The following is a 24,763-nucleotide window of genomic DNA, read 5'->3' as shown; positions in this document are numbered from 1 at the left end:
TGGGACACCTGAAGAAAACCCCTAGGCCCTGCTCACTTACACCAGTGGGTGTTTATGGGAAAAGAACCCGTGGCACCCGAGTCAATCCTCAAGGTCATTTCCGATCACTCACGCCATCCCACTTCCGTGAGGTAGGCGAAGTGTCATGCCCACCTTACAGATGGGGAAACTGAGGCTTAGGCAATGCCCATGGTCAGGTGCTGTCAGTGCTGCATCCTGGGCTCAGCTCCCTGTCTCACAATGCTGGCCTCTTCAGGTCGAGACTCATGTGCTCTGAACGTGTGACAGGCTCTCCCCTCTCTGATGGCTCCTTCTTAGTCCTTTTAAAGACTCTCGCTCTTCTCCGTCCCCTCTGCCCATTCTAAAATGCAGGTGGCCCCTTCTCCTTGCACCCATGCCCTGCCCTAGCCAGCGGCGCCCCTTACAGCCCTTCCGAATTGCTCCCCCAGCTTGGCTTTGAGGAAGTGATACCTTCCAGTGTAACTGGTGGCAGGGAAGCCCGGCAGCTTGTCTAGAAAACAACTAGGCAAAGAGTGATGAAAGGCTTAAAATATCCCTCCCCTTCTACCAGTAATTCTGTTCCCAGAAATTCAGTTTCTAGGGAAATAATCTGAAAGGAACAAAGTGTTCTCTGCACGGAGATGTTCATCATAGGGTTGTTTATAATAGCAAAAAAAATCTGGAGACCACAGCAAAGTGCAATAGGGAAATATTTCTGTCACTCATGAGGCTCCCCCTGCACTCCCTCCCCTCCGAAAACTCTTAAAGGCCCGTGGTCATTGGGGGACCCCCCAAGTGCCAGGCACTGTTCTCAGGCCTTTATATTTATTCTCTCCTTTTTAATCCTTACAACGTTTTGAAGTGGGTCCTGGCAACACCCCATTTTACAGACAAAGAAACTGAGGCATGGAGAGGATAGGTAATGTGCCCAAGGTCAGCAGCTTCCAGGCAGTGTGACTCCACCAGGCTCAACCACTCCCAGGGCAGTGGTGGTGACTAGTTACTGTCACCAGGTAGTTAGTTGTTAAATGCAGGCCAGTGTGCCCGGTGTGTGAGGGGTCTCAGGTGGGGCAGGGTGGGATACTATTCTGAGATGTCGAGGGCTTGCTGTGGCTTCTCACTCCTGCAGCCCCCCCCCCCCCCCCCCGCCAGGCAGCAACGGCGGGTGTGGGCAGGGATGATTTCTTAGACCCCAAACAGAAACAGGAGTGAGAGAGTCCTAGGGTGTTTGGTGTTTAAGAGCCCATGAGAGCAGTTCCCCTACTGCCCAGAGAGGAGGAGGAATGACCTGGGGGCTGGGGCAGGAGGCCTAGGGTTAGGTGGTAGAGTGGGGCCCACCCATCATCCTCCTTTGGGGTCAGACCCCAGACCCTGAGCAGAATGAAACAAAGAATCTTACACCTGCGCGGGCTCAGGCTGCTGTCCCAGGCACATGCATTAACAGCCTTGCTCCTTTCTCCAGCCTAGCATGGAGGTGCTGTAAGGACCAGCCCCACTTTGCAGATGGGGACAGAGTTTTAGAGAGGAAAGGACTTGCTCAGATCAACCAGCCAGCAAAAATGGGGAGGTTGGCCTTCAGAACTCTCTCAACAGACCACAGTACTAAACGGCACCTCATTGCCTGTGAGGGTACCCCTCTCCCCATGCTGTTCCTTCGTCCAGAATGGCCCCTCTGCTCCTCAGCTTAGAAACTTCCTACTGTCCTTCAGGAGTCAGCTGAGACACCACCCCTTCCAGGAGGCTTTCTCTGCACTCCCAGCTCGGCCCCCACAGCAACAGGGTCTGGGCACTCATCACACGTGTCCCTACTCTTCTAGGGCCTCCGTCAGTGTCCCCCTCCCTCCCACCCAAGCCTCTGCAGGGGAGCGGGACCTCGGTAAAAGGTAAGGGAATCAACGACTCAGGAAGGCTCAGCAGCCCCTAAAACGGGAGACGTGCGGCCCTGGGGTCACTGTTCTCTAGATTCTGCCTGGTACACCTCGTACTTCAGTCTGCTGAGGAGCTCAAGTGCGGCACCTCTCTTTCACCATGATATTGAGGCCACATCTGCTCGTGAAGAACATGCAGGGGAACAGAGCCATGATTTCGGGGATTGCGTAAGGCGGCAACAGGAATGGGGTTTTTCCTCCACTTTCAGTTCTAATGTTCCCCTTCCACAATAATTAAGTATTTATAAATACTGTGTTCCAAAGTTGGTATGGAAAGGGGAAGTTCCCTGAACCCTCTGGGCATTGGGACCGCCTTGCCTTGCCAAGCCCCCCCCCCCCCAATGCCTGTCCCTGGGTGACAATGGCACGTTGCTCAGTCCTGCAATGAGGAAGGCCGGAGTCTCACCCACGGGCCCGTGCTGCCCAAGCCTATGGCCCTCCCCGCACGCTGCAACCTTCCGCATGATCGGTACAGAGCCGCAGCCCCGCCAAGGCGCCGGAGCGCCACCCGCCACTTACACCAGGTGGGACAAAGTCCCCTGCCCCCCTCCTTCCCAGCTCCGGGCAGACAGTAAGTGATCCACAAGCCCCAGGAGAGCCTCAGGGGCTACGGACACCCTGCAATGCACAGCGGGTCTCAGGTGTACCCTATTTCTGGCCACCAACATGCCGCAAACAGCTCCTATATGGGTCCAATGAACACCCCAGAACACAGAGCCCTGTGTTCTCTGCTGTTTCTTCAGGAGCCATGGCAGCCTCCAGAAGCCGTAGCTCTCTTTGACAGATGAGGAAACTGGGACTCAGCAGCAGAGGCTGTGAAGCATCTGGCCCCTTACCTGCCGGGGGGGCGGGGGGAGGCTCGCGGCAGCCCTGTCGCGCACCTGCTTTACACCCCCATCTGCACTCACAGCTTGGGTCGTGACAAGGACACGTTTTACTGAATTTGCCTCCACACTCAGAATGATTTGTTAGTATGAAAAACATGTTCTTTGCTGCCCTTGCCAGAAGATTCTTGACACAAACACATTGGGGGTTTGGCATAAAATCTCTCCCTTGTTAAGCATTTATATATAATTTGGGTTGAAATTGTCTCTTGAGACTGATCCAAGTCCCTCATTTTCAGAGGACAGATGTGAGACTCAGGGGTCAGGGCTTGACTTGAACAATTCAAGGGCACAGCTGCAACACGAGTCCACAAAGCCTGCCTTGAACTTCCCAGCTACTCTTGTACAGAGGGGAGGAAGGAAGGAAGGAGGGAAGGAAGGGGGGAGGAAGGGAGAGAGAGAGAGAGGAAGGAAGAAAGGAAGGGAGGGAGGAAGAAAGAAAGAAAGAAAGAAAGAAAGAAAGAAAGAAAGAGAAAGACTACCACTTACTGAGCATCAACTCTCTGCTAGGTGCTTTCTATAAATTGATGCTGAGCCTAATTGCTATCCTCACAGAGAGACATTTCTATCCCCATTTTGCACATGAGGCTCAGAGAGCACAAGCCACCCGCCCAAAGTCACAGAGCCAGCCAGTGCTGGGGCTGAAACTGACACCCATTTCTTTCCCCTACATCAAGGATTGGCAAACGATAGCCTGCAGGCCAAATCCAGCCTACCACCTACTTCTGTTGAAATGGTGGAGGAAAAAATAAATAGAAGAATAACATTTCATGACCGATAAAATGATATGGAATTCACATTTCAGCATCCATAATAAAGTTTTATTAGAACACAGCCACCCCCATTCATTTATGTACTGTCTATGGCTGCTTTCGCACTCTAAGGGCAGAGTTGTGTAGTTGCAAGAAAGAACATATGGGTTGCAAAGCCCAAACTATTTACTATCTGGCTCTTTGCAGATAAGATTGGCTAACTCCTGCCTGATGCCGTGCAATTTCCCAGGGGGCCTGGGAAGTCTGCAGGGCCTCCCTGTCCTTGCACAAGGGCATCAGGGCTGAAACCCAGGTCTCCTTCTGCTTGCCAAGCCGTGTGCCCTGGGGCTGGATCCCCTGGAGAAGGGCCCTTCCCTAATTTGTTCACCTGGAGTGTTCACCACCCCCCCTTTTTTGTGAGCACAAAGCGACTAGCAGTGGCCCCAAATGCACAGTTTCCGTCCCGTCCCCATCACAGCCTCTGGGAAGGCAGCCCCAAAGTATGTCCCATCAGATCTGCAGCAGAAGGAGTGGATGGTGAAGGTGGGGAACAAGCAGGGGAGGGGGTCTGCATGAAGCCAGAGGGAGGGAGGAGGGACGGCCTGGGCAGAAGCTGGGGCCGCTCGCTGGCTTCAAAGGCGCAATCCCCAGGGAGTTGGAAGACGAGTTCTCTACCTTTCAAGTGACTCCTGGGAGGCACTATTTATTCTCCGTGACTTTTAAGGCTGTAAAAGTCTTCCCACCTCCTCTGTCTCTGCTGTCCTTCCCCTGAGTTCTCCTCTGGGGGTGGGAAGGAATCTCATTCCCCAAACTCTCAGAAGAGACAGAAGATGAAAAGGATTAACTCTTGGCTGTAGCCAGTCTGCTCTGGCTGGCAACTGAGCAGAGGTGTGAGGCCCGCAGGCCCGAGCACAGTGTTCTGGGCATCTCCGGGGCAGGATGTAAGGACGTGGGCTCCTGGGGAGTCCATGCCATAGTCTCATGCCTAGAGCTCCCCACCCAGGGCCTACAAATGGCCAAAAGCTTCCATAAAGCCCAAGTGCTTGGGGAAGGAGAACTCAGACCATGGATGAAGGAGGGGAGGAAGGAAGAAACAGAAGGAAGAAAAGAAAACACAAAATAGAATGGAAGAAAGGAAGGAAGAAAAAGCAGAAATAAAGAATCTGGACAACATTATGCTAAATGAAAAAGCAGAGCACAAAAGACCACATATTATATGAAATGTCCAGAATAGCAAATCTGTAGAGTTAGAAAATAGATTAGTGGTTGCTTGGTGGAGGGCAGGCAGGAATCAGGGATTGTGTGGCGATCGCAGAAGGCTACAGGGTTTCTTTTGAGGGTGATGGAAATATTCTAAGATTGGTTGTGGTGATGGTGGCACAACTCTGTGACTATACTAAAAACAAGTGAATTATACACTGAAATGGTTAAATTGCATGGTACGTGAAGGATATCTCAATAAAACTGTTACATGGAAGGAAGAAAGATTGAAGACAGTCCAAGATGGCGGCACAGGAAGACCCTGAAATCACCTCCTCCCAGGGACATACTCAGTCTCTAGCTACACAGGGAACAATTCCTGCTGAAAAAGAATAGAAAAGTAGTGGAACATTTCCCTCCACAACAAGGGATAAAAGGGCCGCATCAAGACAGGTAGGAGAGGTGGAGACGCAATCTCACCAAAAACCTCAACCCTGGTGGGATAATTCATAATATGGAGAGATCTTGTGGGTCTGGAATCTCTGAGGAGAGAGGGGTTTGTGCCCCACACTGGACACCCCAACCCTTGGTACCCTCACTGAAGAGATGAGGCCCCCAGAACATCTGGCTTTGGAAACCAATGGGGCGTCTGTCCAGGAAACCCGGGGGTCTGGAAATCTGAGATATTCCTTTTGGGGGGCTCGTGCACAGACTCGCCCATCCTGGGACCGGCGGGGAGCAGCAGTTTGAGAGGTGACTGGGTTATACGTAGAGGAGATGCATTTAGCAGAAGGGTGGAGGTCAGCTGGGACTCCCTTTGGGGACAGAGGTGCCAGCGAGCAGCATTTTGTATTATCCGTCTCCCTTGCTAGCACAGGTAGGTGTGCACAGACACCGCTTTGCTAAAGCCTTGGGTGTGCCTGGCCCCCGGCACTCTTTCTCTGCCTCCTCAGAGCCGTAGGCAGGCCCTGGCCTCAACACTCTCCAGCAGCCTCGCTGAAGCTGGTAGGGGAAGGCCGTCCACACAGGCAACACCCGTGAGCACCTGGCCCTTGTGGCCAGAATTGCCTGTGTTTATGGGCCCCATGGGACCATAGCAATTGGAAAGACAGTTCTGGGCAAGCTACCATGCCCAGGGCACTGCACAGACAGCAGACTGAAACCCAGCTCCAGTCTGTCTCTGAAAAAGCCCCACTACTTGTCCTGGAGCTTCAACCTACGGGACAGGCTTCAGGTCTGCAGACATCTAGAGGCTATAGCGGCACTCGGAGGGAACGCAGGCAAGGAAATAACACCTTTGAGCCTTCCCTTGGCCTTCACGCAGCTCACTGGTATCACTTAGAAAAGAGCTTATACATCTGCCTGAAGCCCTGATTTTTCCAACAGCTGCCCACAGGCCACCTCCAGATTTCCTGGTCTGGAGGCCAGCAAGGTTTACAACTGCAGCTCCACGGGACTATATACATTTGCATACTTGAAAAGCTGCTACCTGAGGGTGTGGCTTCCAGTCAGCACAGGTGCTGCCTGTGATTACTCCCTTTAGAGCACTGGCAGGTGTTGGCACACCTTCAACCACGGCGGCCTATCAAGAATAAATCAGGCTGCTCAGACAGTCACAAAGGTTTGAGGGCGAGAAGAGCTAGGGCAAGGCTGAACGATAAGGTTCATCTCCTACACAAGTCCACTCTTTCAAGACTGGGGGAGGTGGTTCTTTAGACTAATACATAGAAACAAACACAGAGTGGCAAGCAAAATGAGAAAACAGAGGAATATGTTCCAAATAAAAGAACAAGACAAAACCTCAGAAAAAGATCTTAATGAAACAGAAATAGTAATCTACCTATTAAAAAGTTCAAGGTAATGGTCATGAAGATTCTCACTGTACTTAGGAGAAGGATGGATGAACACAGTGAGAACTTCAACAAAGAAACAGAAAATGTAAGAAAGTACCAAACAGAAGTCACAGAGCTGAAGAATACAATAATGGAACTGAAAAATACACTTGAGGGGCCCAACAGCAGACCAGATGAAGCAGACGAATGGATCAGTGACCTGGAAGACAGGGCAGTGGAACTCACCCAGAGCAGCAAAAAGAAAAAAGAATTTTAAAAAGCGAAGATGGTTTAAGGGACTTATGGAAGAACATGAAGCAGAATAACATTTGCTTTATAGGGTCACAGAAGGAAAAGAGAGGAAGGGGCAGAAAACTTATTTGACGAAATAATGGCTGAAAGCTTCTCTAACCTGGGGACAGAAACAAACACCCAGTCCAGGAAGCCCGGGGAATTTTTTTTTTTGTTTTTTTAAAGATTTTATTTGACACAGAGAGAGAGACAGAGTACAAGCAGGGGGAGGGGCAGGCAGGGGGAGAAGCAGGCTCCCTGCTGAGCAGAGAACCTGATGTGGGGCTCGATTCCGGGACCCTGAGATCATGACCTGAGCCGAAGGCAGATGCTTAACCAACTGAGCCACCCAGGCGCCCCGCCTCTTGAGAGTTCTAAATAAGATGAAACCAAAGAGAATAACACTAAGACACATTATAATTAAAATGTCAAAAGTTAAACAGAGAATCTTAAGAGCACTAAAAGAAAAAAACAACTTCTTGCAAACAAGGGAACCCCCATAAGACCATAAGCTGATTTTTCAGCAGAAAATTTACAGGCCAGAAAAGAGTGGCATGATATATTCAAAGTGCTGAAAGGAAAAAAAAAAAAAAACTTCTGATCAAGAATACTTGGCAAGGTTATCATTTGGAATTGAAGGAGAGATAAAGAGTTTTCCAGACAAGCAAAAGCTAAAGGAATTCATCACCACTAAACTGGCCTTACACGAAATGTTAAAGGAATTTCTTCAAGCTGAAAAGGCACTAACTAATAACGAGAAAACATATGAGAGTAAAAATCTCACCAGTAAAAGTAGATTAACCACTTATAAAGCCAGTATAAAGGTTAGAAGATAAAAACAGTAAAATTAATTAAGACTATTAATGATTAGTTAAGAGATAAACAAAATAAAATAATGTTAATGTAATACAAAAATCATAAAACATGGGGGGAATATAGTTTTTAGAACGCATTCAAACTTTTGTGTATAGTAGATACACAAAACATAATGATACAGGAATCTAAACATAACCCTAAAGAAATGCATCAAACCACAAAGGAAGAGAACAAGGGGAAAAAAAAAACCCAGAGAAACTATGTTCTAGAAAACATTTGACAAAATGGCAGTAAGTACATATTTATCAATAATTAAGTGTAAATGGACTACATTTTCCAAGCAAAAAACACAGAGTGGCAGAAAGGATAAAAATAAGACAACTATATATATTGCCTACAAGAGACTCACTTCAGATATAAGGACACACACAGACTGTAAGAGAAGGAGTGAACAAAGATATTCCATGGGAATGGAAAGAAAGCTGGTTTAGCTATATCAGACAAATTGATTTTATTTTATTTTTATTTTAGAGAGAGAGCACACATGCATGAGTTGGGGGGGTTGAGGGGCAAAGGGAGAGAGAAAAATTTTAAGCAGGCCACACACCCAGCATGGAGCCTGATGTGGGGCTTGATCTCAAGGCCCTGAGATCATGACCTAAGCCGACATCAGGAGTTGGATGCTTACCTGAATTAGCCACCCAGGCATCCCAGACAAAACAGACTTTAAAGCAAAGACTGTAATAAAAGACAAAGAAGAGTATTACATCATGATAAAGGGGTCAACCCAAAAAGATGATAACATTTATAAATATTTATATGCCAACACAGGAGCACCTAAATATATAAAGCAAATACTAACAGACCTACAGGGAGAAATTGACAGTAACACAATAATAGTAAGGGACGTTAATACTTCACTTTCATCAATGGATAGATCATCCAGACAAAAAACCAATAAGAAAACATTGGCCTTAAATGACACATCAGACCAGATGGACTTAAAAGATATATATGGAATATTTTATCCTCAAACAGCACAATATACATCCTCTTCAAGTGCATATGGAACATTCTCCAGGTTAGATTACATGTTAAGCCACAAAACAAGTCTCAATAAATTTAAGAAGACTGAAATCACTCTTAACGAGAGAGAACAAACTGAAGGTTGAAGGCGAGGAGGTGGATGGGGGATGGGCTAAATGGGTGATGGGTATTAGGGAGGGTGCTTGTGGTATGAGCCCAGGGTGCTGCAGGTAAGTGACAAATCACTAAATTCTACTCCTGAAATGATTATTACACTACATGTTAACTAACTAGAATTAAAACAAAAATTTGAAGGAAAAAGAAAAAGATTGAAATCACATCAAGCATCTTTTCTGACCATAGTGGTATGAAACTAGAAATTAATTACAAAGAAGAAAACTGGGAAAATCACAAATAAGTGAAGATTAAACAACATGTTACTAAACAGCCAATGGGTCAATGAAAAAAATCAAAGGGGAAATTAAAAAAAAAATACCTTGAGACAAATGGAAATGGAAACACAATAGTCCAAAATCTAGGAGATGCAGCAAAAGCAGTTCTAAGAGGGAAATTCATAGGGATACACAACTACCTCAAGAAACAAGAAAAATCCCAAATACATAATCCAAACTTACACCTAACGAAACTAGAAAAAGAAGAATAAATGAAGCCCAAAGTTATTAGAAGGAAGGAAATAATAAAGATCAGAACAGAAATAAATGAAATAGAGACTAAAAAAAAATAGAAAAGATCAATGAAAATAAGAGCTGGTTCTTTGAAAAGATAAACAAAATGGACAAGCCTTTAGCTAGACTAATCAAGAGAAAAAGGGAAAACGCTCAAATAAGTGAAATGAAAAATGTAAGAAGAGAAGTTACAACCAATAGCGTAGAAATACAAAGGAATATAAGAGATTGCCAAGAACGATTATATACCTACAAATTGGATAAACTGGAAGAAATGGCTATATTCCTAGGAACATACAATCTTCCAAAACTGAATCATGAAGAAACAGAAAAATCTGAATAGATCAATTCCTTTACCAATTATTAAAGAGATTGAATCAGTAATCAAAAAACTACCCCCCACGCCCAAAAAAACTCCCAACAAACAAAAGTCCAAAATCACACAGCTTCACTGGTGAAGTCTACCAAACATTCAGAGATTTAATACTTATCCTTCTCAAACTCTTCCAAAAATTGAAGAGGTGGGAATACTTCCAAACCCGTGTTAAGGCCAACATTACCCTGATCCAAAGCAAGACGAGGACGCTGCACAGAAAAAGAGAATTACAGGCCAATGTCCCTGATAGACACAGATGCAAAAATCATCAACATAATATTAGCAAATCAGTTCAACAATACATTAAAAGGACCATGATCAAATGGGACTTACTCCAGGGAAGCAAGCACGGTTCAACACCTGCAAATCAATCGATGATGATACACCACTTTAACAAAAAAAAGTTTGAAAATCATATGATCATCTCAATAGATACAGGAAAGCATGTGACAAAAGTCAATATCCATTTATGATTAAAAGAACTCTCAACAAAGTGGGTACGCAAGGAACATACCTCAACATATTAAAGGCCACAAAAGGCCATATACGACAACCGCACAGCTTACATCATACTCAACAGTGAAAAGCTGGAAGCTCTTCCTTTAGGACCGAGAACAAGACAAGGATGCCCGCTCTTGCCATTTCTATTCAACATCATACTGGAAGTCCTCGCCACAGCAGATAGGCAAGAAAAAGAAATTAAAGACATTCAAATTGGAAAGGAAGAGTAAAATTGTCACTTTTTGCAGATGACAGGATATGATATACAGAAAACCCTAAAGACTCCACCAAAAAACTGATATAAATGTGTTCAGTAAGGTCACAGGATATAAAATCAATATACAGAAATCTGTTGCATTTCTATACAGTACTAATGAAGTAGCAGAAAGAAAAATTCAGAAAATAATCTCTTTAGGGGCGCCTGGGTGGCTCAGTCAGCTAAGCATCTGACTCTTGGTTTCAGCTCAGGTCATGATCTCGTGGGTCGTGAGATCCAGCCCTGAGTTGGGCTCCGCGCTCAGCATGGCCTCTGCTTGGTATTCTCTGCCTCTCCCTCTGCCCCTCCCCCTACTTGCATGCACGCTCTCTCTCTCTCTCAAATAAATAAATAAATAAAATATTAAAATCTAAAAAATCTTAAAAAATCTCTTAAACAACTGCATCAAAAAAGAATAAAATACCCAGAAATAAATTTAAGTAAGATGGTGAAAAGACCTGTACACTGAAAACTATAAAACACTGACAAAAGAAATTGAAGAATACACAAATACACGGACAGATATTCCATGTTCATGGATTGGTAGAATTAATAGTTAAAATGTCCATACTACAGTGAAACGCAATGCAATCTGTATCAGAATTCCAATGGTTTTTTTCACAGAACTAGAACAAATAATCCTAAAAGTTGTATGGAGCCACATAAGACTTTCTCTAGCCAAAGCAATCTTGAGAAAGAAAAATAAGGCTGGAGATATGACACCCCCTGATTTCAAACTATACTACTAAGCTGTAGTAATTGAAACAATATGGCATTGGCATAAAATTAGACACATAGATCAATGGATCCAGAATAGAGAGCCCAGACATAAACCCACACCAACCCCGATGCAGTGGTGGGGCAGGCCTCATACTGGAGCTCTCTAGTTCCACCCCAGAAGCAGGAGAACACCCCAACAGCCTTCTTCTGTGATGGCCAGGCACAGAGGGTAGAGGTGACAAAGCGGCCAGTGGGATTCCAGCATGCAGGGGGGTGTCCAGGGCCCTTCGTTGGGGGTGAGCTGTTCCCGGCACCCTTGCAAAGAACACCGTAAAGGCTGTTAAGAAATGCTAGAATCAGTGTGCCCAAAGGTTAGACGACTTTAGAGCCGGGATGATACAGGCAAGCAAATTTTGGCTCTTAGCAGGGTAAGCTACGGGATGCTTCAGGCCCGAGCAACCCTCCTTCTTAGGAAGCGCGTGTGCATGGCTCACGGGGCTCCTCCACTCCTGTGGCTCCGCAGCCTCATGGGCAGAGCCTGGGCTTGGAGCAGCAGGTGAAGTCAGCCTCGCACGCCCCTGGGCCCCCAAACTCTGGCCAAACCGTGATGTGCTGTGGAGACGGAAGGGGCAGCGCCAGGTTGTCAGGCACTGTGGACTCCCACCCCACTCGGAGGCTCCCTTTCTGCATCCTTGGCACAAGTCCCCTCTCCGCTCTGGGCTGGCTTGTGACACAGTCAGGGGGAGGGGCGGGGTTCCTGTTCGGGGCCTCTTCCCGCTTGCAGGACTGACTCAGAGCCTGCGGTGGGATTCTGCTGTGAGGCCCGCCCTGACACCACTATTTGGAGGGAAGCCTGTTGTGACGTCCGAATTAGAAAAGGGAACCAGGGATTTCTGAGCTCCCGCTAGTTCCTGGAACTTCCCTCATTGAGTTGTGGTTTCCTGCTCTCTGAAGTGGAGGCAGTTTTATTTACCTCTTCCGGCTCTTGGGGAAGTAAAACTAGATATTCACCCATTCGTTCCTTCAACAGTATTACTGTGCCCATCCTATTAGGGATACAGCAGTGAACAACACAGACATGGGCCTGCCCTTGGGGAGCGCACCCTCGTGGGGTGCAGACCTGAAACACAGAGAACGCATCAAGAGGAGTAAGACAGTCTGGGCTGAGGCGAGGGGGTGTGGAGTCCAAAGCCTGGGAGGTCAGGATAAGAACTTGCTACTTTATTCCAGGAGGGGGGTTTCTAGTCCCACTTCCGTGTAGAAACCTGCTCCCTGGCTGCAGAGGGAAGGAGAGCAGATAGGAGGGGTTGGGGGACAGCTGCCATGGCACCTCTGGGGGGAAAGCGGGCTGGAGGGGTGGGGGCACCTTGCCTCCCTTTGCACCTCTTCTCCCAGGGCCTTTCCAGATCTCTGGCTGCAGCCTCCAGGCGCTCTGCAGGAATGAGGATGTGCCACGCCCAGGAGAGGCTCTGATACTCCAGGTGCCTATGAATATTATCTCCCTGACCTGGGAGATTACCCAGAGCAAGCCAGTGCGTGGAGAAAGGACCCAAGAGCCCCGGGCAGGGGTCCAAAGTACCGGGTCTATCCCTGGCCCCTCCTGAGCTTGCGTTGGGCCTCAGATAAGTCACCTGCTTCCCAGTGATCTTAGTTCCCTCATCTGGTGTCCATGGGACTAGCACAGAGTCTGGGCTAAATTTAAATCCAGACAGTGTTTTGCTGTAGAAAGACCCCAAGCTCTAGGGTCAGACAGGCTTGGGCTGGAATCCTCGCTTAGCCATGTTTGAGGCTATGTGGCTCAATGCCGGCCACTTTGCTTCTGGAAGCCTGCAGCTGGCTGAGGGCCCACACTTTGAGAACCACTGCCCTACAATAACATCCCTCAGGGAGGATTGCCTCTGATCCACTCACTGCTATGCCCCAGGCAGGGCTGGCCATATAGCAAATGCTTGCTGTGTGCCTGGGGATCCTGGGCTCTGAGCGGGCTGCTTTGGCTGTGACAGAGGAGCGTGGAGGGCGGGTGTGGGCCAGGGGATGTTGGCAAGAGACAGATCAGGAGGAGGGTAGGGCTTCTAATGCCAGGTGAGGAGCTGGGACTTGTGGCACGGTCCCCAGAGATGTCCACATCCTCATTGCTGGAACCTGAGCATGTTACCTTCTGTGGCAAAAAAAGAGAGAAAAAAAAAAAGTACTTAGCAGATGTGATGAAGTTAAGGAAGGTGGGATGGGGAGATGATCCTGGATTATCCTGGTGGTCCCAGATATAGTCACAAGAGCCCTCCTAAGAGAGCGGCAGGAGATCTGGCTGCAGATCTGGCTGCAGAAGGAGTTGTCACAAAGGAAGCAAGAGGGACAAGTTGTGAGAGAGGACTCATGAGCCAAGGGGAGCTGGCAGCCCCCAGGAGCTGGAAGAGGCACGGAAATGGATTCTCTTCTGAAACCTCCAGAGCAACCTTGATCTCAGACTCCTGACCTCCCGAAGCAGAAGACAACCCATCTGCCTTGTTTTCAGCCACCAAGTGTTACAGTGGCCCTAGGAAACGAACGCAGACTGATACCAGCAGGAGCGGTGGAGGTCACTGGGCAGGGCGGGGGAGCACGTGGCTGCAGAGGTGACGAGGGCCACCCTCTCCTGGAGTCTCCCCTTGGCTGGCGCCACCACGCCCCTGACTGGGCCCCGCCCTGCCCCAAGGGCAGGCCCAGTAAGGCCCTCAGAATTCCCCACTCCAGAGCAATGCCTCCACCCGCTCAGCCTTGATAAGGGCCTTCGGTGGGGCCAATGCTGACTTTTGTCCCCAGAGAGTGGAAAGGACATGCTATCGGTCATCAGGGAAGCTGGGAGCCAACTCATGGAGGGCCACATGAGGCCCTGATGCCCTGGCAGTGTCAGTGTGAAAATCAGCCTCCGGCTGGTCGTGGCCTCCTTCACCCCCTAGCCCCCACCGCGGTGTGAAGCCCTCCGACAAGTTCACCACATTCCTCTGCCAACCCCCTCTGCCCACTGTTTCCAGGGCCTGGAGGACAGAGCATGGCCATGGCCACACAGAACGTGTGCTCGGAAGGCCCTGGCTCTGTGGCTACTGTGTGTGACCCAGGCAGGCACAGCCTCTCAGCTGGCCTCAGCCTCCTAGCCCCCCTCCCAGGGTGGCTGTGAAGATGGGAAGAAAAGGTGGGAATTCATGGTCCACGGTGTGCCCAGCACCCAGAGGACAGCCAATCGGGGGGCTGCTATTTCTGCTGTTGCTCAGAACATGGCTTTGGTGGACTCACTAGCTTGTGTCACTGGGGCAGTCAACTTACGTTTTCTGAGCCTCAGTTTTGCCATCTGTGAAGTGGAACTTACACAAGCATAGGGTTGTGGGGAAAGTGAAATGAGGTCACAAGTCCAAAGGGTCCAGTACCACCCTGGCTGAATAAGGTCTCTCCTGCCTGCCCGGAAGGCTCAGCTCGGAGGTCTGCTCCCGGGTTGGGCTCCCTGGGCCACGCACGGCCTCCTCTGGGCACCCAGCACACTGGGTTTCAATCCTCGGCACGTGCTGCTCTGAACTGCTGCCCATCTACTCTTCAACTAGGCCATGAGCAATGACAGGTGGTGAGACCCGGGCTGGGGGGCTTGTTTTATTTCCCTTTGCACCCTTAGCACCCAGCACAAGGGCGGGGATAGGGTGCCCACAGAATGATTATACATAGAAACAAGGGCGAACGTGTCCAATGGGCACCTGGTGGGTGCCCGAGGACTGTCGGCTGTTGTTGCTAAGTACTTATTGAATACAGTTCCCCATGGATTAGGGGTGAAGGCAACCTCTTCACCAGGGGGGTCACACGGGTAAGAGCCGCGGGAAGTGGCACTCATGACTAGACCGGATCATGTCACCGGCCTTCTACAGGGTCCAGTCCCTGTGCTTTGTTCTTTGCTTCATGATCTAACTCAGCTTTGTGCTCTGGGCTGCGTCCTGGATGAGGGAGGGAGTGGGGAAAGACACGGTCAGAGGGGGCCTTACCCATCAGGGCCGGATGTGGAAGGCTCCAGATCTCCATTTCGGAGAGACACTGCTGGGCGGTTTGGAGGATGGATTTGAGAGGGAGAGTCTCCAGGTTAGGAGGCTGGAGGCAGGAGCAATGAGGCTTGTTCCAGAAGGCTGGCAGTGGAGGGGTGGAGGGCCCGGGACCCAAGTCTATGGCAGGACACTCCACACCTGGCTGCTGCAAGGACCAGAGGGGACATGAGGCCCAGGGGTCTCTCATGGGCAGTTTTGCTCCCACAACGCTCCACAGGCACCAGAACCCAGAGGCTGTGGGGCTGCGGCACCCGCCGAAGCTTTTCTTGAGCGTGGTGCTCAGTTATTGAGAGGAGACAAGTGTCCCATGGGGGCTGGAGAGCCCGTTCACCTCCATTGGCTCCCAGGGACATCGGGCGACCCTGGGAGGTGAGCAGGGCAGGCTGCGTGAGGACGGACCCTACACCCTAGGAGATGAGGGAACAAAAGCCCGACAGGGGCAGGGACTTGCTCACACCACAGACTGAGACAGAGCCGAGAGTGGGGCTATGCAGTGCACTTTCCATGCCTGGGCATCAGAGCAAATGCCCCAAATGCCATTTCTGCACCCCTGGGGCTCAGCACAGTTCCCAGCCTGCCGTGGGAGTCAATAAATGTTTGCAAATGAATGGCTGGATGGACGGACGGACCGACAGACGGACAGACGGACGAACGGATGGGTGGGTGGGTCAGTCACACAGACCTGCACTCTGGGAGGCAAAGGCATGGTCTGTGGGAAGAGTGAGGAAAGCAACGTTTGGTGAGCACTTCCACGTGCCAGATGTTCCACCACTGCCCTCTCTGCAGCTAGCGTGCCCGCAGGCCGGTCGGCGTCCTTCCCCTGCTGAGGTGAGCGTCCTCAGCGCGCTCGGGTCTCTGGCGGGGTTTCCCTGAATACCCGGCACTGGCTTTGCCGTCAGTGCACTCATCTACATCTCGTTCCGATCTGTTTATCTTTTCCACCTGGATACCTCTTGGGGGTAGAATCCTGGGGCATTCTCTCTCTCGCATCTCCTGTACCCCAAACATCCAATGCTCTCCAAGCCTATTTCTTTTAATAGCCTCCTAGATTTTGCTCGATTCCCTTCTCCTCTCTCATGGGCCAGTGCACACCCCCCTTCACCGATGGCCCCGTCTCATCCTTCTGGTCCATGTCTTACAGGGAACCAGGGCGCTCTTTCCAAAGCACAGAGCTGCCTGGCTTACCCCCACCCTTGCTTCTAATCCTTCCGTCTTCCCCTAAGACCAACGTACAAGGTTCAAGCCCCTAGCCTGACCTGCAAGGCTCTGCCTTCCCAATTTGGCCAGCCCTCTTTCTCTTCTCACCAGAGCACCCTTAGCATAAGAATGGGTGCATCATAAGTGCTCAACGAATGTGGACCGAGCTGGGTTTGCGGGTGCCCCCCAGGCGGCGGCATCAGTGCCTGGCTATTTGAGGGCTATCCTGGAGAGCTAGGGAGAACACCTCAGATGACTAACCAAGTGACAGAGTGGGGCCTGGAACTTAGGACTCCCGACTATGAGGACAATGCAGCTAGAATAAAGGGCCCACAAGGTCTGGAGGCAGGGATCTCTGTCCAGGTCCCAGCTGTGTGGCCCCGGTCACGTTCTCCAAGAATTAATGTGGTCCTTTAAAAATGGAAGTCAAAGCTTCTATCTCGGGAGGCCGTTGGGAGGATGGAACAACATGAGGTTTGCAAAGTGCTCAGGAAGACTTCCCAGCACAGAATGTTCGACCAGCACCTGGGGAACAGCCGCCACCTTCGTGGTCATCGTGACTGGGACCCCCTCCCCAGGTGCTTGTCGCGTACACACACACACACACACACACACACACACACACACACACACACATTCTTGGCAGTTACCTGTCTGCTGCTCCCCGCGGGGCTGTGACCTCTGTCCCACTCCACACCTGGAGCTTCAGGGGCTTCTCTTCCTGCTGCATGGCTTCTCGGCTTTGATTCCTGGCCAGCTGAGAGCCGCCAGACCTCTGCGTGGTCTCCTGGGCCCCGTGGCTGGCAGGCCTACAGCGGAAGAGCTGCTGGTAGGCCGTGCGGAAGTCCCTGTTCAGCGTGGCGTACAGGATAGGGTTCAGGGCCGAGTTGGCATAGCCCAGCCACAGAACAACGGCTTCGATGGCCTCGTTGATGGCATCGTCCCCTATCAGCCCCCGGTAAACAAACACGGTAAAGTAGGGGAACCAGCAGATGATGAAGGCCCCCATCACGGCAGCCAGTGTCACTGTGGCTTTGTGCTCCCCAATGGTAGCTGCCTTCCAGGAGCCGATGTGATGGATCCTCTTGGCCTGCTCCCGGGCGATCTTGAAGATGCGGTAGTAGGTGACACACATGACCAGCAGCGGCAGGTAGAAGGTGACCAGCCCGTCCACCAAGCCGTACACCAAGTTGACCTGCACTTTGCACTTGGGGATGGTGTGATTGGAACTGCTGCTCTCACTCCTGCTGTTCCACCCCAGATGGATGGACAGGAAGGACAGGGTGATGGAGATGACCCAAATTAAGACAAGGGAGACAGCGACCCGGACGGGGGTGACCAGCACGGGGTAGCGCAGGGGGTCCGTGACGGCGCAGTAGCGGTCGAGGCTGATCATGAAGAGGTTGAGGATGGAGGCCGTGCACAGCATCACATCCAAGCTGGTGTAGATGTTGCAGAAGACCTTGCCGAAGCTCCACTTGCAGGAGAGCTGGTAGAAGGCCGAGAAGGGCAGCACCAGGAGGCCAAGGAGCAGGTCGGTGATAGCCAAAGACACAATGAAGCAGTTGGTGAGACTGCGGAGCCGACGGGTCAGGCCCACGGCCAGGCAGACCACCACATTGCCAGCGATGGTGATGAGGATGAGGACGGTGAGGACCACGCTCACGGTGATCTTGCACGGGGGCGAGTCCAGACAAAAGGAAGAGGCTGTGCTGTTTGGTACCATCCTGGGACCCTACGGCTCTGTCCTCTGCCCGCGGCCCCTGGCCGCTTCTCGCCCAGCTCCCAGGGTGTCAATTATGTAAACCCCTGGGCTCTAAGCTCCCAACGGAGCCAAGAGAAAATGTCCAAACGTGGGGAGGTGACGATGATTGCCCAAGTACTGTTTTTCTAGAAATAAATAAAGCAGTCTCCTGGGAGGTATTGGGCATGAGTAGGAATGAAGAAGAGCAAAAGGAGAAAGTTCCTGGTTCAAATTCCCGTCCTCGATTCACCCCGTGCAAAGCCAGCTTCCTCCAGGGATTGGAGCAGGTCTCTACTGTCTGGGTTCTGCATGGAGACTGAGGCCCTGGAGCAGGTGTCTGGACGGGGCTTTGGTTTTATGTGGGAGGGATCATGTGGACGTGTGGCCACATCCTTCTCCATAGCTGGCGGATGCTCCCACCCATGTGACGGGGGTCGAGGGCTGCTGCATCTGCCTCCTAGGGCCGCTGGTGAACAGGAGCTGAAAAATGCAAGCGTCAAGGGTTGGACACTTTGAAATCAGACCAAGAGCATGACCGATTCGAGAGGAATCCTTCTGGACCTTGACCTCCCTGGGAGACACCAGGAGGCATAGAGCCAATCGGATACCTCTCTTTAGGAGGGACTGAGGCAACCGGGATGTGCAGTGGGAGGAGGAAGGAGGCAGGATACAAGGGTCTGGACCGCTGTGTCACCCTGTGAGATACGGTTAGAGGGATAGGACTATTATACTGGAGAAAGAAAGAACTAGACACAGACTCTAAACACCCCAAGAACAGGGGCTGTGTCTACTTGTTCCCACAGGTAGGCATTAAGCATCTGATGGACAAATGATCAAATGAGTGAATAAATAAGCAAATGTAATGAATTTGCTCTGATCAGGCATCGAGAACAGTGTCTGACACTGTTGGTTTTACAAAATGTCATCATACTGTAAAGCAGGAGCTGACCAGCTTTCTCGGGAGAGAGCCAGGTAGTAAATACTTTCTTCTTTGCATCCCCCCAAGGTCTCTGCTGGAATGACTCAACTCTGTCACTGTAGCCTGAAAGCACCTACACGGACAACGTGCGAATGAATGAGTGTGTCTGTGCTCCCATGAGACTGTACTATGGACACTGAAATTTGAATTTCACATAGTTTCCACGTGTCACAAAATGGGATCCTGCTTTTGATTTTTTCCAACTCTTTAAAACTATTTCCAAACTCTTTAAAAATGTAAAAGCCATTCTTAGCTCACAGGCTGCACAGAACCAGGCAGAGGGCCAGATATAGTCTGCTGTCATGGTTTGCCAGCGGCAGCCCTGCCCACACCTGCTCCAAACATCGCTCTCAGTCTTCCTTTTCTTACTTAGCAGCACATGTGGTCGGCTCAGCCAGCACCGAATTCACTCCATCTCTCCAATGGCTGCCTGGCAGCCCGCAGGGTGGCTGGCCACAGTTGATCCTATTATGCCTTTATCACGAGTATTTTGGTGGTTTCCAGCTCCTCCTTCCCTCCTGTCCTTCCTACCTTCCTTCCACCTGTCCCAGGGCAAACCTCACTTCAACAGAAAGGCTCCACACACAATGCTTCTTGGTTAAATCCCAGAGACCCCCTCCTACTGGTGATACACTATGATTCCAGTCGATGAAAAACAAGCAAAGAACCTGCCGATTCCCTTTCACGCAAGCCGATCCTGGTTTTCCGGAGAGCAGCTAGCAGGCACTCTACTGGGATCTGGGAGCCTGCAGACATCAGGATGACGGTGGAATCCCTCTCAGAAGCAAACTAATCGCCATGTGACATAAATTAAGCCTCTCCTAGGCTCTGGCCTGGAGCGGTTTTGCAACCTGAATATGAGAATCATCATTTAATCGTAACCACTGTGTCAGTGCCGGGGTCACGGCTCCTGGTCACCTTCTGCCACTCCAGCTGGTTCAGCCACCGGGCTTTGCGAGCTGGGCCGCTGGGTATTATTTTTAGAAGATCTTTTCATGACATAAATAGCGCAAGCAGCAGGCCTCTCACTGGTACGTTTAATTAACTGGGGAGGAGACAGCAGCAAGGCTATCTTTTCTGAGAATCCCTATTTCTGATATCAATTTTTTCTGAGTTTCTTAACAGCCAGGTGTAGGTATTTTGGCCCCGGACCAATGTTTTAGTTAATGTTTGGAGTTTTCAAATTTGAACGAAGCAGCCTCTCACATAATTCGAAATTCATCCTCCCCTCCCTTCTTCTTTCCTTCTCTTCCTTCCCTCTGTTCTTTTCAGCGAGTGTTTCTGTCAGAACTTACAACGTGGCAAATGCTGGTCTAGGTGCTGGGGGCACAATGATGAACAGAGCCGCGGTGGTCGCTTTTTTCATGGAGTTTCAAGGAAGAATCACTTCTGTCGTGTTTCTATTTTACAGCCCAGGTCCCAGAGTTTCCGGTGACCTTTCGTGAAGGCAGGAACTTTCAGATGAAACTTCATACACCCTGTACGTGGTGGGTAGAGGGACCGCCCCAGAGGCCATGGAACCACGAGGTCACTGTCACTGTTTTCATCGTCACAGATAACATAGAAACACGTTCTCGAATCTTCCTTTCAAACTTCCAAGGCGATGCCATACTTACTGCAGTAAACCCGGTATCCTGAGGGAGACGGAAAAGGCCGACTGTTGGCACTGTCACACGGGAGGCCCTCATGCCTGGAAGGTGACTGTTGCTGGCGGTTCGGTGTGATGGGGGCCTTCCCGCTTGCTCTGGGCTTCTGTGTGTACGCAGGCAGACACGCTGTCCACCTTACTGAGCAACGCTGTTTCCCTAATTCCTTTGTTGTATAAGGACACCCCTCTGGGTCACTTAGACCGCACTGCTTCTTTATGAGGACCTGTGCTGTGGCAGTACAGCCTCTGTGGGCTATGAAGGGCGTCTGTGACAGCAGGTTTGCAAGCAGCGGAAGGCGGAAACCACCGGAGCGCCCAGCAGCGGGGGCTGGTTTGAGACATCACGGAGCATCCTTACTGTAGAATCGTCCTGGGCAGGGTGAGATCACATATTATGTGAAACATCATTTCATCCTCACAATAACCCACGAGTGAGGGCAATCATTGCTCCATTTAACGTCTGAAAGAGTGAGGTTCAGAGAGGCCAAGTGATGTCCCAAATGGCCACGGAGCCTGGATTCAAACTCAGCTCACACCCCTTCAGCCTGTCTTAATGGCTGTGCTTGGATCAGACTTCGCCCCATCCTTCTAGCTGGATCTCAACAAACACCCCTGTACTTGTCCCCTAACTTCACCATTCAGTTAACCCAGCCTTTCCCCCCAAACGTATCACACCTCCTCACTCCCGCCTTTGCTGTCTCCCTGACCCGCAGCCCCGCTCTTCCCTGTGTTCACTTTGACTACTGTCCTTTCAAGGCCCTGCTCAAATACCTCCATCTCCCTGGAGCCTTACTGAATGCCTGGAGGCAGAAGCATTCTCCCCTGTACTTCGGCACCTGCTGCCTTGCAGTGTTAATATGGCTCTGTGCTTGCCCTCCCTGCAGGGCCTGGATCTTGCCCACCTCTCTCCACCCCATCTATCCATCCACCCCTCCATTCATCCATCCATCCACCCATCCAGCCAACATTTTCTGTTGTCTATATAACAGGAGAAAGGGTACATGGAGTGTGAGTGAGCGTGTGTGTGTGTGTGTGTGTGTGTGTGGTTTCCCCATCTTGGAAATATATGGGTACTCACTTTGGGATTCAGTGAGTCTGGTTAGTATCTGAATGGATATATGAAAATGGGCCTATTTCCCCCAGCATTTTACGGTGAAAATTTTCACACACAAAAAGTTGAAAAAGCAACACAATATACAATAGATCTTATCCAACTGTCCCTGAAGATTAGATAATTGTCTGTTCACCTCCATTCTGTGTGTGTGTGTGAAAATCACATGAAATTCATTAAAACAGGCTTCAGCCACTTCCTGCCCCTCTTGTAGGCTGACCGCGGATTCACAGCTGCACACGTCCCACTGCTTCTCTTCTCATCTTTGTCTTAATAGCCTTTCAAAAGGCACCTTCTGGAGAACTGGCTCAGGGTTGCCGTACTCCCCGCGGCCTCCTGGGGAGGCTTCTGACCTTTACCTGCGGTTTCACCTGGCAGATGCAGCCATAACAAAGAGCAGGGGCCGGCTCAGAGTCTGCCCCACCGTGTGCCTGCTCGAGGCCATGCTGGCCAATTAGCCCTCAAGAGCTTCCCCAGCGCAGCGTGAGCAGGGCACTCACTGCACTCTCGGATGTGTTTTAGACCCGCCGTGCTGGGCTCTGTGCGGGGGAGGTCTGATCCGCTTTCCATTACTAGCTTTGGTTGGTCTCTAAGTTTAGATCCTTGATGTGGCATTCAAGGTTCTTCGTGACCCGGTTCTGTCTTCTTTCTTTCATCTCAGCTCCTGCCTGCCATGTGCACTTTCGTGTCCTAGGCTAACACTTGGAGAAACACGGCACTGCGGACATTTCATTCCTCTGGTTTTGAAAGCGCCAGGCCCATTCTGACTCTGTGCCTTTGCATATGCTGTTCCGCCTGTCTGGAATGCCCCTCCTCCCTTCTATTGCCTGGCAAAGCCTTCATTCTTCCTGTAAGACCTGGCCTCCTCTGTTATCCCAGCTAGGAAGGCTTCCGGGGGTACTGGCTCCGTCCTCTCACTTCTACCTCCCCCTTGTACCCCCTCTGGTACTGGCTCCAGCTTTCTGGGGTACACCGGGTAGAATCCTGGGTTTTCGGTGCCCCAGGAAAACTCTCCTCCCGGGGGGTCCTTGGTGATTCATTATCAGAATGCGTGTCCCCAGGAACTGAGCTGTGGTGGCTGGGGTCCAGAATATTATTTCCCTCATTCCTCCCACGCAGCACAAAGAGCACGGGGGCTTGGAGGGTCAAGGGTCGCCCCACCAGCATAGGCGTAGCCCAGACCAAACCCAGGCCTGCCTCGTGCCTCAACTTCCCTCTCACTATTCCTTACACACAAAATCCCAGAAGAAATGCCACTGGTGGTAGATTGTTTGCTAACTAGAGGGCTGAGGCTTTCTAGAAAAGCCACGAGTCTAGGGGCTCCGATCTCCTCCCTTTCAGGTTTTATCAAACTGAGTCCAGCATTTTCTTTCCCCTTTTCACTGGGAAGTGAAATGAAGTTCCCCTTTCAAGGTTTAAATAGCTAGGCTCCAGGCACAGGGAGCTGGCATTGTGCAAGCAGCCAGCAATCTGGGGGGTCAGTTAAGGCTTGTCTGATTGGGGCGCTCACCTGGCCTGACAGATGAGTCTGGTTTTCCAAGCAATACTTGACACTAGGATAAGAAAACGGGATTCATCAGACGACCCCTGTATGCCAGGTACCTGCTGGGTGATCCAGTAGGCAATCCTGTGACGGAGGTGATTTGATCCTTATTCTGCAAACGTCGGCACCCAGAGAAGTGAAGGGGAGCCCCGGGGCTGAAAGCAAGGACTCTGGACAGATCTGGGTTCTAATTCCAGGGCTGCCATTTGATAGCTTTGTCCGCCTGCACTTTACGGCCGCCTCCTGAGCCTCAGTTTCCTCATTTGTAAAATTGGGAAATAATATGCCCTCCCTTGCTTGGTGGATGTGAAAATGCAGAGTAAAGGTCTGTAAAACCCTTACGGCCTGGCACACGGTAGGTTCTCCCCAAATGTTATCTGTACTATTGTCTAAGCTATACAGCCAGGAAATAGCATTCATGAGCACTCCATATATTTACTGAGTGCCTTCCAGGTACAGACACTGTGCTGGGCTCTTGCAAAGCAGCAGTGAGCATGACAGACACAGCCAGAAATTTCTAGTACAGTGGGGGAGACAAACATTAAGTAACTCACTGTAGAATTGCTCATTTAATTACAGTTGTATTATGAGTTTTATATATAAATGGAAAGTATAGGGAGCCGAAAGATTATCTAATGGCGGCGGGGGGGGGGGGGGTGGCGGGCTGAGCTGGTCCAGGGATTACTGAAGGCTTCTCAGGGAAGGGCTATGTGAGTTGAGACACCAGAACAGATGGAAACTCAATGAAAATGGGGGACAAGCAGGTTCCAGACACTGGAAGAGCTCTGCACAAAAGCTCCACCAGGAGGGAGATGGTGGATTTTAACCGCAGAGCCATGGGAAGCCTCAGGGGTAGAGGGGGAGCGTAAGCGAAGGGTGATGTGACTGGAGGCAGGAAGAGGCCCCTGCCCTGCTGTCCTGCGGTCTCTCCCAGGAGGCGGGCTGTGGCAGTGGGGGTGGGCCTGAGCTGGGCCCTGCTGACCACCCCCAGGAATCACCATAGGTTATGAGACAGAAGTCACTGGGTTCTGGAAAGGTAGTTCGGTCTCTTTATGAGCCATAATTTCTTAGAACCTCCCTATAATTGGCCGTTCCAAATGTCCTAGGCACCTGGTGTTGAGGGCATTAGAAAGCCACCCCAGCAACAGACCCTCAGGAACTCTGTCCCTGTCAGCAGTCCCAGAGGGGCCCGAGAAGCAGGACTTCTGTCAGTGG

General features: G+C 50.5%; 1 protein-coding gene across 1 annotated transcript in view; it reads right to left on the bottom strand.

Annotated features, from left to right (window-relative positions):
- The window catches only part of HRH2 (histamine receptor H2), a 31,175-nt gene extending 12,440 nt beyond the window's left edge, over positions 1-18,735 (bottom strand). Inside the window, exon 1 of the mRNA XM_026510677.4 lies at positions 17,174-18,735. Coding sequence (XP_026366462.2) covers positions 17,174-18,249 — 1,076 coding nt within the window. The 5' untranslated portion in view covers positions 18,250-18,735. The remainder of the gene's footprint in view (positions 1-17,173) is intronic.
- Positions 18,736-24,763: the final 6,028 nt, after the last annotated feature.

This window comes from Ursus arctos, unplaced genomic scaffold (assembly GCF_023065955.2).
Source record: "Ursus arctos isolate Adak ecotype North America unplaced genomic scaffold, UrsArc2.0 scaffold_15, whole genome shotgun sequence".
Taxonomy (NCBI): domain Eukaryota; kingdom Metazoa; phylum Chordata; class Mammalia; order Carnivora; family Ursidae; genus Ursus; species Ursus arctos.
Note: the sequence above shows the minus strand (reverse complement) of the source record. Positions and strands in the feature narration are given on the sequence as shown.